Consider the following 13,448-nt stretch of genomic DNA (forward strand, 5'->3'; position numbering starts at 1 on the left):
GTTGTAGCTTGAAAAATATGGTGACTGATAATCTAATTGATGTAGATGCAGTTGGGAGGGTGAAAGTAAGCTCTTCGATTTTGGCATTAATAACTGACATACGGTGTGGAAAATGCTTACGGAGCAGGAGAAGGACATTGTTAGTACTGCATATGACCGATGCGGTGATGAGTGAGTTTTTTAAATTTTATTTTATATTTACTGTTTCTTTTGGTGTAACATTTGCATTGAGTTGACAGGTTACTGTATGGTTGACGTGTTGTTGTGGACATGTTTATAGTGCCATCATGGAGGTTGGGCGGGGTGATGGTAACACGGTGTGTTTATCTAATGTTAGAGAGATAGTTCGACAAGGTGCTGTACGGGGCAATGTAAGTATTTGTGTAAGGTTTTGAACAACGATATTTAATGTTTATATGAATTTTTTTTTTTGGTGTTGTTAACGTTAGAAACGGTTGTTTTTCATATGCATATGTTGGTGGGGCAGGTTATTGACACGTGCACGAAGGTGCATTCCAATGAACATAACATTTTGAATGCGGGGAAAGCGTTCCCTGAAAGCTCATTTTTTTCCAACAGTATATGCCTGGTCAGTATATTCATATTCCATGTCGGGTGTTACGATGTATGGTGTGTGTTGGCATTGTTTTGTAATAATGTTGTGGTGCGCAACATATGGTGAAAAATGACAATTTGTCTGTATGTTATAAATATTTGACGAGAAACTTGGTTGCTGCAAAAGGTGCTCGTTACATTCATTTCCCAATATGTCACTTTTCCCACTGGACGCTTGTTGTATATGACACAGAAATGGGCAGTTGGAGGCATTTCAATTCGTTACGGCCTAGAAATAGTTCAAGTGGTGCACATTATGGCGAAGCATTGAAGTTGGTAAGTGCGGGTCGGATTGATTACCTTTTTCGGACTGTTATGAAATTTGTAATGTCATTGTTGGTTTGATGTATGTTATTGGTGTTGCAGAAGAACATTGTGATCGAGATTCAACGTCAGTCGTTAAAGGATCGTGGTGGAGAGAACATGGTAGAGAAGCAAGATTTTGAAATGGCACTTGAAACAGTGGTTGACTGTCCACAGCAATGGCCAGAATCGTAAGTGCAACGTGAACCAATTTATTTGGCAGTTTTGTGTTTTGGTAATTGAAGTCGTTTTGTTGACATATTTATTGGTTATGTGACGTAACGCAGGTTGGATTGCACTGTGATTGTTTGCACTATTATGAGGCAGCACGTGGATGTTGGGCGATTGTTGTAAGGAGGCAACTGCAACGTTTTACGAGCTAACATGGTCAAGTTATTTGTGAATGATCCAGCATGTGGGGTAGGGAATAATTTAGCCATGCACAATAGGTCTAATTGATAATAATGTTGCATTCGTTTACTTTTTGGAAGGGATGTTACGTAGTTAGTATTATGTTTTGTGGTATGTTTTCAATAATATGACAGTGAACACAATGGTCCTTATTAGGTTTTGTGTCCTTGAACAGTCAATGGGCTAAATTTGAAACGACATATGTTTTGGTTCTTTGTTTATTGATGTTTGGTTGGTGCGTTTAAAAAGTGTACGATGACAATGTGATTGTATGGTGAATAGACACATGTGAATGCACGTTGTGGCAAACTGGTTATTTTTGAAATGTGGGGAAACATATTTTTGGTAAAAAAATGTATAGTTCATTAAATTTGTGGTGGATGATGGTGATATGTTAGTTTTATAATTCAGATTTGTTAACGCAATAATGGTGAGTGAGTTTGTACTGCGGGGTGATATAGATGGTGTATGCGTAGATTGTGTAGTGCTTGCTTATGATAATATGTTTATGTGGAAAATGTCAGTAGGTCTAGTGTAAAATGTGCAAATAATGTAGCCCAAGTTATGGAAACACTTTGTTTACTAGGAAGTAGTAAACCATAAGTTTGCGATAAATGTCACATAACAATAATAAAAATGTAATATGCTATTGGTGCGGATGCATTAGGACGACTTGTTTTAAAACTAGGTGAAGAGTGGTTGGTGCCCTGCACTGGAGAAGTGTGTAAGCAGATTATAGTTCATTACGTTTGTAGTGGATAATCATGATGTGTTAGTTTTATAAATCAGATGTGTTGCCGCCATAATGGTGTGAGTGAATTTGTACTACGAGGTGACATGTATGGTGTATGCATAATTTGTGTATTGATTGCTCATGTTATTATGATTTTGTCATTGAATACAGCAGGTCGAGTGAAAAATGGATAAATAATGTAGTCCATGTGATGTGAACAATTTATTTGGTGAGAAGTAGAAAACCATAAGATTTCGATAAATGTCACGTAGCAATAATAAAAAGGTAATATGTTATTGGTGCGAACACATTAGGATGACTTGTTTGAAAACTAGTTGAAGAGTGGTTGGGACCATGCGCTAGAGAAGTGTGTAAGCAGACTATATTTGTTCGTTGCATGTTTTCCTGTTGTGGTTCTCCATATGGCCGCACTGACCATAACAAATTTGTTGAACGTGCTCTCCCCTAGATAGTATCCTTTTTTTCTTCGGCCTGCCAAGTGGACGTTTAACAACAGGGGGTTTGATCACATAATCACTAGGGTTGAGCGGTGGTTGTTCCATGGTAGGTATTGGGTAGATGGTAGGTTTATATGTTGAACGGTACTCGGACACATGGAAGTACGACTTGACAAGTTCATTCAAGTCCCTACCACTCTTTCGAATTGCAACCATAACATACGCACATGGGAAGCCGTTGATTTGCCACTGGAAGCACAAACATGTACGTCACCCCATGTCCACAGTTACAGATGGGAACGAATGGACTTCATATATGTCTGCATTTGACTGGCTGACATTCCACGATCTACCCTTGTTAAAGACGTTGTCCAATTGGGATTCCATTTTGGAGCAGATCGCACCAATCCCAGTTTTGACTGCCACACGACATTTCGCCATTTGGCGCATTATTTTTGACCTAATGCTGTCAACCATGCGAGTAATTAGAAAGTTGCGTGTCTCCCGTACCCATGAGTTGAATGATTCAGTGGCGTTTGAACACATTTTGCCGTAACGGTAACCCCTGCAAATGGTAATGTGAAAGAGTACTTATGTCCTTGTTATCATATGCGAGTGGGTGCTGGATGTCTATATGTTGTAGGTGGAATTTTTTCATAAACCAAGATGTGTACCTAAAGATTGCATTCGCCCCATGCTGTGGATGTGCATTTGCTAGGAACTTAGTTGCAACACCCCGTCCAGATTTGTGGAACTGTTAAATTTTCTGGTTAAATGCAACAACTGTCGGTGTGTACGCGCAGTGGTGTAATTTGGTGACCAACCCAGCCCGGTGCATACTGTTTGTGTATCATAATTTGTCTTGCACGTTCCTTTGCAAATGTTGGAGGCAAAAAAAATGTTCCACATTTGGGAAAACGGTTGGCATCGCTTTAAGTAACGCAAGATTTTCGGTCTGATATGAATGTGAGTTGTCTTGTCACGTTAACCACCTATGCGAGGTGACTAAGGAACCATGACCAGTTCGTGGTGTTCTCGGAGTCAACAACTGCGTAAGCTAGTGGAAATAACCCTGTGAATGAGGATGTGAATGTCGTAAATTGGATTTGTTAGTATGCAACGTACGCAACAGGTTGCCAGTGGGGTTTTGGGAAATTACGTGTGTTTTTATTTTAACTTGTTTACAAAGGAAATTAGTGCATTGTTGGGTGGTTGATGAGGTGTACTAACCTTGGTTATCGTCTTTCGCGGTGGCGGTGAGTAGGAATCCTTTGAACTGTCCTTTAAGGAAAGTGGCATCGAGGAATAACAGTGGACGACAATGCTTGAACTCGTCTATGCATTCTTTGAATGATATGAAGTACCGGGCGAACCAATATATGTGGTCATCGTACTCGATATTAATGTAGCTTTCGGGCTTGTGTTCCAACACAGCGTTACTGTAGCAACGTAACTGGTCGAAAGAGATGTTGTGAGCGGCAAATAGTTTGCCTTTTGCTTTTTTGACCCCAAGCCACGCAACATGGTAAGTAACGTCCAAACCATAGCCTTGTTTCAAATCCAATATGACCTTAGTGGGTCGTGTGAGTGGTTTGTCGCGTACCCATTCCGTGATAATATCGACAACTAACTCAGAGCCAACTAGCAAGTTTTTCGAAGTGCGTATGGCGACACCGCAAATGTGTTTACTGTTCCACTTTCGTAGGTAAAAAAATTCGTTTGCCTCTAACTTGTGACCATGAACACACCACGTACAACCATTGGTTTCGTGCATCACGCACACGGCGGTTATACGGATGGAGTCATTTTTTTTTTTTGAATTTGAACTAGAACTCACATTCGATGGCAAACTTCCTTAGTACATTACGGAAATTCAAAACTACTGGCCGATGTGTATGGAACCAGTTACCCATGAAGCTGAAAGGAATGTCTTGTCATTGTTCGGACAAAATGTTGGCAACAAGTCCACATCGTCATCAATGTCCACAGCGCTACGTCCAAGGACCACGTCGTCAGAGTTAGCCCTCGAATTAGATGGGCCATCAACACGAGGACCTTTCCCTTTACCTCGGTGTTGTTCAATGACGATATTAACAAGTTGTAAATGGAATGCACGGGCAAGGCATACCATGTTATGCATGTCGATGTCGTTTTGTAAAGAAAAATTGTTGTACCCCGTGATCTTGTAAAACAACAGAACTTCCCTTGGTGTAAGGGTATAAATCTGGCCCGACCCGGCCCATATTGGGCCTCGCAGGTTCCTGCCAAAATTCGAGCCAGGCTGGGCCAGCCCACAAGCCAAAAATTAGGCCCATGGATATTCGGACCTTAGACGGGCCGGTGGACTGGGCATCGGACCGGCCTAGTGGGCCTGGCATCGGGCTTGGATGGGCTTGACATTTTTTTAAATTTTTTCTACTAAAATTTTATTATTTTTCACTAAAAAAGACACTAGGTCTCGGGTGGGCCGAACGGGCCGAGCCGGGCCTCGGGTTGAGCCTTGAGTGGGCCGATGGGCTGGGCCAGGCTTTAAAATGATGGCCTTGGCCCTGGCCTAGGGGACTTGAGCTGGGATCGAGCCCGGGCTTAAACGGGTCAGGCCCACCACAGGTGGGTTTCGGGCCGCCCACGGGCCGCGAGCCATTTTTACACTTCTACACTAGTGATATGCCATTATATTTGGTACATACGAAATTGACAAGTTTGGAGAAGTTGTATGGCGGTTGCAATTCATATGCGACATTAACTGAAAGATAACAACACACTAGCATGAAAAAGGAGTCCATCTGCAAAAGAGAAATACATTTTTCAAAAAAAAAAAAACACCAATGATAAAAGGTACAAACACACGGATCACAACGTAACTGTCTGTGTGTGAACAGAAAATGGATGTTAACGTCCACACGGTAAACATTAGTAATCCACAAACAGCAACCATAGGGTTTATGTTTATATAGTAATCCACAAACAACAACAAAAACACACAACAAAACGTTCGTGTATATTGACAATACCCGTAATTGCCATTGAATTCAACATTGGCATTTAAAATTTTTTGATTTCAAAGTGCGAAACACGGGTTAACCAATTCTCACCCATGATGCAACAAAACGTGAAGGTGTGACAAAAGCGAGGCATACCTGAACATGGCTGTCTCCTTTTACGTCGTCTGCAAAAAATCTCCTCGCCCACGTCGTTAATGAAGAAAAATTCAAAACCCTAATTCCTCCCCTAGGAACCCTTTGTACATGGAAATACACTCACCACTCTCCAAAACGTGTGATAACCTATTCCCAAAAAAAACAAACTTTCCTACAAAACTACTGGGGCTATATTCGTTTAAGCAACCCTCACTCACATTTGAAAAAGGACTTTGTGGTTGCACAGTCCACCTAAAAAGGACTCCGCAATCAACCATTTAAAACATAGGACCAAATAGTATAACAATTCCCAAAATAGAAGTTTCCAATAAATTCCCCATAATTTAGACTATCAAATAAGGGTTTGGCTTCCCTTTAATCAGTGATCGAACTAAAGGGTGCTGTTGGGCTATGGGGGCCCATCACAGGTCCTGTTTTGATAATTTGAACTATTCAATGTGTAGAACTCATCAAGCACTATATACCTGTAAAAAATAACGTTGATCGAATATCGATAGCTACGTGATCAAATCAGTTTTGTATATATATAAAAAAAAAATGGTGAAAAAATAAATAGTTGATAGAAATTTGATCTGATAAAATAGTTATTGAAATCCGATCAACGTGATTTTTTACATAGATATAATACTCAACGAGTTTTACACATTGAATGGTTTGAATTATCAAAACAAAGCATATGGTGAGCCTTCACGGGCCTAACAATACCCTCTAATCCAATCACAGACTGGAGAGAAGCCAATCCCATCAAATAAATAATGTGAAGTGATACCCTAGGAATTACCAAGAAGTACCCCTCTTTTCCTATAAAAACCACTCACTTCACCTTCTCATTTTTCTCTTTCTACAACCTAATTCCTAGCCAACTTGGGTTGTTTGGGATGAACTATGTAAGTGTACTTTACGACTTTTTAGCTTAAAAAGTAGAGAAAAAAATATGATTGTTTGGGATAACTTTTTGACTTTTTACGAAAAAATGTGCATTAAAATATTGTATGAAATATCGAAATTACCGAACTATCCTTCTGACATGCACATTTGCTTTCGTGCATGTCAGTGAATTGTGTCCACTACTGTTCAGTGCACTTTGCTTTTCTTTTTTTTCTTTTTTTTTCCAACCCGTGCATGTCAAAGGAAGGGACAAAAGTAAGAGCAATTCTGTCTTTTTGTACTCTGATTTTAAGCCAAAGTTTCCCGCCCAATGAATAGTATAAACTTTTTTACCTTTTTAGTTACTTTTTGACTTTTTATCCTTTTTAGGTTATCCCAAACAATTAGTTAACTATTAAATCTCGGAAAGGTTGTAGCTTGGCGACTAAGGTTTGAAATTTTGGTGACTAAAATCTTTTAGTGGCCAAAATATATTTTTTTGCGATTAAAATCAAATTTTGATCCACAAAAGTTGAAGTATAAAGATGGGGAAAAAACGGGAGTGATAAACTTTTACGTTGTGTTTGGTTAGGGGGATTTGGGAATGGATTTAGCAAGAAAAATGAAAAATGTAAGTAAAATATGAATAAAATATACTTATATTTCACATAATTTTATACACCTTTTTCATTTTCCTTTCCAAATCTCTTAACCAAACACGACATTAAGAGCGAATTATATTAACAATCGCTATAATTTGGGATTTGTGATACTTTGATTCTTGACTTTTTAATTATGATATATTTGATTTTAAATTTTAAATCTTATTCCAAATAAGGATAATAACAAATATTTAATTTGCAAAAGGTCTATTTTAAGGGTAGAGTCGTCATATAAATATAAAAAAATAAAAATAAACCATTAGTTTCTCCATTTGATGGAGGCCTGGAAGGAATAGATTGGGTACACATTCTACTTTTGGCATAATTTATACAAAGTGATTGCCTTAAACTCGAACCCACAATCTCAAAGTTAGGAGGCTGAGTTTTAGCAAATGAAGCACTGGGCTTCTATAAAAACAAATGACAAACTCAAAGTAAAAGAAATAACAGCCAAATCTCAATGAATCTTGGACTTATGTTATTAATTAAATCTTGAAAATTAATTTTTTGTTTTTTTAGTTAATAGGCATCTATGGAAAAGCATTGAAGGCTACTGAAGAGAGGGTGCAAGAACTCAAGGCTCATGAAATTTTTATAAACGGGGAAAAGTTATAAATGGGAAAAAAAAGGAGAAAAGTTAGGGATTATGAAATTTTTTTCATGAAAATAATCATGAAAGATTTATGATATTTGGATTACCTTGATTAATGTGTGGTGCTTTATTCTAAGTGTAATTCAAGAGTCACAAAATTTTCATAATTATTCTCATGAAAAAATTTTCATGACATCTAACATTGCTGAAACGAGATGGTTCGACGTAAAGCAAACTCTTAATCTCTTCGCGAGCCGTGTTATCTAAATAAAATCACTGAGTGGACTTTTTGTGTGCTATTGCTTTGGGTATTAAACATTTCTGCCTTTTTCTTTTCAACTTTTACTCCATATTTTGATACAATGATCATTATTTGCTGGAGCTGTTACAGATGAGGTTGACCGGTAGAAGATACAATGTGAATGTCATAGAGGAAGTCAAAATATGTTATTCTTGAACAGGGAATATGTTATTCTTGAACAGATTCATTCACATCTCTTACAACCGACACAAACACAATCCTCTGTTTTTGGAGCTGAAGCAATATGCTTAGCTTTACACACCCATCTTAAGATATCATTCATAATACATTTGAGGGGTTGGGGTCAGTACCGGTAATGACGATGGCAAAATGGAGGAGTTGTACACCGGGCTTAGTTAGATGGTTTTAGAAGATGCTGAACAAAAAGAGACAAAGATGCCAGATCTGAACACTAGTGAACTGGAAGAGATTGCTCAAATGAGTGTCTGGGTAACAAAGCCGAGGAGAGTGTAGCCAAGGATAGGGTTACAAATGAGTCGAGTTTTGCTGAGCTCGAACTCGGCTCGTTTGCTTATCGAGCTCGTTTATTGAGCTCGAGCTAGGGTCGATAAGTAACTCGGCTCGAACTCAGCTAGGTTTGTTAATATTAATGAACCTCAAGTTCGACTCAACTCGATAAGATTTTTTTTAATATTATTTATATTATTTAAATAAAAAATATTATTAATATTATTTAATATATAAATAATGTATCTATGCTATTATTTACATATTATTTAATATATAAATAATATATTTATTATATAATTTAAATAAAGACAAACGAGTTAAGTTTGACAAGTCAAGCTTATTTGAGCTCGAGTTCGGCTCGTTTATTAAAGTAGTCGAGCCCTTAACGAGTCCAGTTTGTTTATGTATAGTTCGGTTCATTTGCACCTTTAGTTAAGGATATTATTTCATGAGAAGAGCGATCTGTGAAATTTAGGTTTGTTTTCTTCAAGCTCAATAATAGTAAAGGAAATAAAAAGTAAAAGCTAATGAAACCTCAGGAAACTTAAGAAGAAAATTGGGTGAATTGATGCAACAACTCGATTGGCTCATTAGCGGCTGGTGGAGTACATCCACACAGTTGACAATTAATTAATTAATTAATTAATGGGGGAAATATTAATAAGTGATATTGTAAAAAGTTGTTACAAATTAATAAAAAAAAATTAAAATTTGAATTGTTAATTCTTATATAATTTATCATTTATTTATATATATTTTTTTAAAACCTACAATGCGTTGAAATTTCTCCTTAATTAATTCTATAAGAAACTATACTTTTTTACCAAGTAAATCCAATATCACATCAAACCCTACTAACCAGGTATTGGAATGGCTAGTACATCTCCAGGACTGACTTGAGATTGATCAAAACCATTGACACCATCCAATTCATGAACAGTAGTCCCAAAATCATCTCCAATGCTGCTCAAATTCTCCCAAATCTTCACCACATAAGACATATACACTACCGCTCCACCTTCACCATCAGTGTTGTTCAAGCACATGCACGGTAGAGGAATGACAAGTCTCTGTCCACTTGTCAATGACGTCTCCACATTACTAATCCTTATCTGCTCCGCGCTAACAAGCTCACCATAGCCTTTCGCTATAGAGTTTCAAGTATCTAATGCTCGAACCAGGGACGGATTCAGAATTAAATCTTTGGGGAGTCTATTCTATAGTTTAAAAAATTGGAGGTTACTCTATATAATTTTGAAATTATCTACAAAAAATTTGGAGGTGCGAACTCTTATAATTTGAAATTATTTAAAATTTTTTAATATAATATATAATATTTTTTAATTTTTTGGGGGTGCGGCCGCCCCCCCTAGTCCCCCTAGATCCATCATTGGCTCGAACGGTGTAAATGGTTGAAACTGACCTATATTACCAATTACTAGTCTTTATTGTCTTGATTTATTCTTATATTTTGAGTTAATATATAAAATTTGGAGCCATAGCCTTTGACTATAGAGCTCCAAGTAGGGCTGTGTAAAAAACCGTCCAATCCGCTAAAACTGTATCGATCCGCATCTATCCGCACCGCTCAACCGCTAACCGCGGTTTAAACTTTAAAATTTATAATCCGCCAATCGAACTGCTCCGCTCCGCTATAGTTAACACATATATATTTTTTAACATTCAATGAAATATCAATGTAAAAATAAGTGTGAGAGAGATTTAAGATATAAAATTTATTATAAATTAGTGGTTATATATAGGGGTGTGCATAATACCTCCGAAATCGCCAAAACCGCACCGAACCGCACCGCCAAGGCAAATTCGTTATTATTTGCCAATCGAACCGCCGATTTTTGGTAAGAAAAATGACAAATTCTAGTAACACTTTTATCAATCCGCCGGTTTCTATTTTTCTTCCAAACCGCACTGACCCGCATCGCTACTAAATTATGTTTTATAAGATTCTAAAAATTCTTTTTTACTTAACTTTACTTGTTGTTCTATACCTTAGAATATAGTATTACATTGCTGCTCGAGGGGAATTCAAGCTATCAGTAATCCAAAATAAAGTTGGATTCCAATTCACTTTTCAATCTCTTTCTTTTTTTTTTTTTTTTTTTTTTTTTTTGGCCATGTTGAAAACTTGCATCAGTTCACTTTTCAATCTAAATACTTTTCAACAGTAAACATTTTCAATATATTGTAAACCCTGAATGATATTAATTTTATGTATTGTATTTGATCATTGTAGCTTCCATAGATGCTTGTAATGAACTGATGGCATAATCGTTGATATTATCATGTTGTTGCTACACTTGCTGCATCAGAAGAAAGCTTCGCAAGATGCTTAACATCACGGTATCTCTCATCTTTTTTTTACTCTTTGATTTAAGTTTTGTAATTTGAATTATATTTTTTATAAACTGCAAATCCGCCCGAACTGCCAAGGCAAATCCGCCATTATTTGCCAACCGAACCACCGGTTTTTGATAAGAAAAATGGCAAATTCTAGTGACACTTTTATCAATCCGTCACCCGCCATATATACGGTTTCTATTTTTCTGTCAAACCGCACCGACCTGCACCGCGCACACCCCTAGTTATATATATGAAACATATTATTTAAAATTACATTGTGTTATATATCTAAAAAATATTATACAAATTAGTATTATATATTATGCAAATGTATGATAATTAGTTAGAATATTTTTCAATCCGCCAATCCGCCAAAAACTATCCAAACCGCAAATTGTCAATCCGCCAACCCGCCATTCGGTTTGTAATATTACTCTCAAACCTCTTGAATCACACCGCGCACACCCCTAACTCCATGTATCCAATGCTCCAATGGTGTAAATGGTTAATGGATTACGGGTATAATTTGCCCATAAAATTTTGAATAGATTATATATGTATAGTCCATGAAATTTACCTCATTTATGAATTAACCACCATTTAGTTCTAATTATTTCAATTTTTTTTATTTAATATTTCATATTGTATCAATTTAATCTAATTAATAACACCTGCTAATAAATTGAATAGAAATAATGGGCAAAATGATCTATTAAAAAAGAAATAAACTATTTCAACTTAGACATCAGATTCTCAATTATTTTAAGAAAAGTAAATAGATTATTTTACCCCTTAATTTCAATCCAATTTTCATAGGAGCATTATCAATTGTGTTAAATTGATACAATATGAACAATCTAGGAGTAAAAACTGATATAATTAAAAAAACGAAAATTAAATTAGTGGAAGAGACAAAATTATAGGGATTACGACTATAATTTGTTTTAAAATCTTATTTTTTTGATAAAAAAAAATGGTTAAGACTAACCGACGTATGCTATTTGACACATTGGCACGAAGTGGGCACTTTAACGAGGGATCTAGCAGGAAGAATTTGGTTCGAGAACCATGGTACCATGGCATCAATGTTGTTGGAACCTAAGATATCAGAAATGTTTAGTTGGAATATAAATGCGACCTCGGAGAGCTTCGAGTCCCAAGGCAGACGATAAGAGAGGAGAGAAGGGCATGTGTGGGGATATATTTTCTGAGTACCAACACGTGGCAAGGTGACGCTGACGTGTCAGCCGAGGTGCCACGTGTCTTGGTCATTGTGCCGAGGTCATCTCGGCGAGGCCGAGGTTGCTTCCGAAGATATCGGAATCCGAGATAAGCGGATAAGGGACAAGAGTCCTAGATTGGGAGAAGACTTTAGTTTGGGTAAAGATAAGACTCTTAGAGAGTTTATCCTAATCCCACTGGGAGTCCCAGATTAGCAGTAATCCTAAGTCCATTAGGGCCAGGCTCCTTTTGGGACTAGGATTGTATTGGCTATAAAAGAGAGGCACCCCCATGGGTCTAAAGGTATGCTTTTGATACTCAAGCTTGTGAGTTGAATACCGGATTTATCTTTGAGAGATATACTGACTTGATCGTCGGAGTGCCCCCGGGTGGTCGAAACCACCGCGGGATTCTTATATTTCTATTGTAGGTCAGTCAGGTGCCATCTATTCTGCCAGTGCTCTCCAGCTGGTTACTAAGCGGGCAGTGTGGTCGGAAAATCACCCACACAATTTGGCGCCGTCTGTGGGAAAGAAAGAAGAATAGATGGCCAATGACGGACAAAAGGATCAGATTAAGAGACAACGCTCCTGTTGGGAGTAGGAAACCTATCGATCCCGACGTTGAAGGGGACGACCGCAACACAGAAACTCGTGACCAGAGTCACGGAGTGAAAGACGCCGGCTAGGAAGGTGACGCACCAAAGACGACAGATCGAAGCGGATATTACAACGAAGATGACCTCCAGGTATGGAAGGATAGATACCTGCGGAAGAACGAAGACCCTTCCAGAAGGGATACAAAGACAGGGGGCATGAGCGCTCCCAAGAAGATAACATTCAAGTATAGAAGAGCTCAACCTGAGTGAGCAAATTCCATATCCCAAATCCCAGAAGACATGATCTCGGCCTAGATGAGTAGGTCCGAGAAAAGAAGAGCTCAACCTGAGTGAGCAGATCCAAGATTCCAGAAGATAAGATCTCGGCACCTGAGTCCGAAAATAGAAGAGCACAATGAGCAAATCTCAGATCCTAGAAGATAAAAAGGAAACACACAAGATCAGACTAAAGTTGGCCAGAATTGAGAAGTATGCTATGGCTGAGGAGGACATGCCGGGAACAAAGGCGTCGGAACAAGAAAAGAGAAACGGCTTGCCGATGCGAGGCCGAAAATCAAACTCAGGTTGGAGCTAAGTAAGATCAATAGAGAAACCAAGGCCGACAACCTCGGCTTGAATTAAAGCTCGGCGACAAGGTCGAAGCTACATGTATGATGAGAACTCAAGTGAATTT

At 37.8% G+C, this 13,448-nt stretch overlaps 1 protein-coding gene across 1 annotated transcript; it reads right to left on the reverse strand.

Annotated features, from left to right (window-relative positions):
- Window positions 1-2,442: 2,442 nt before the first annotated feature.
- On the reverse strand, window positions 2,443-4,294 carry LOC145796428 (uncharacterized). The gene is made up of 4 exons (XM_082881536.1): window positions 3,751-4,294; window positions 3,535-3,592; window positions 2,812-3,085; window positions 2,443-2,769 (listed from the first exon to the last, which is right to left on the reverse strand). Exons 1-4 carry the CDS (start codon window positions 4,292-4,294, stop codon window positions 2,443-2,445), a joined length of 1,203 nt encoding a protein of 400 aa, XP_082737662.1.
- Window positions 4,295-13,448: the final 9,154 nt, after the last annotated feature.

The sequence above is a fragment of the Camellia sinensis genome, chromosome 7, assembly GCF_055761805.1.
Source record: "Camellia sinensis isolate YWXY chromosome 7, ASM5576180v1, whole genome shotgun sequence".
Taxonomy (NCBI): Eukaryota; Viridiplantae; Streptophyta; class Magnoliopsida; order Ericales; family Theaceae; genus Camellia; species Camellia sinensis.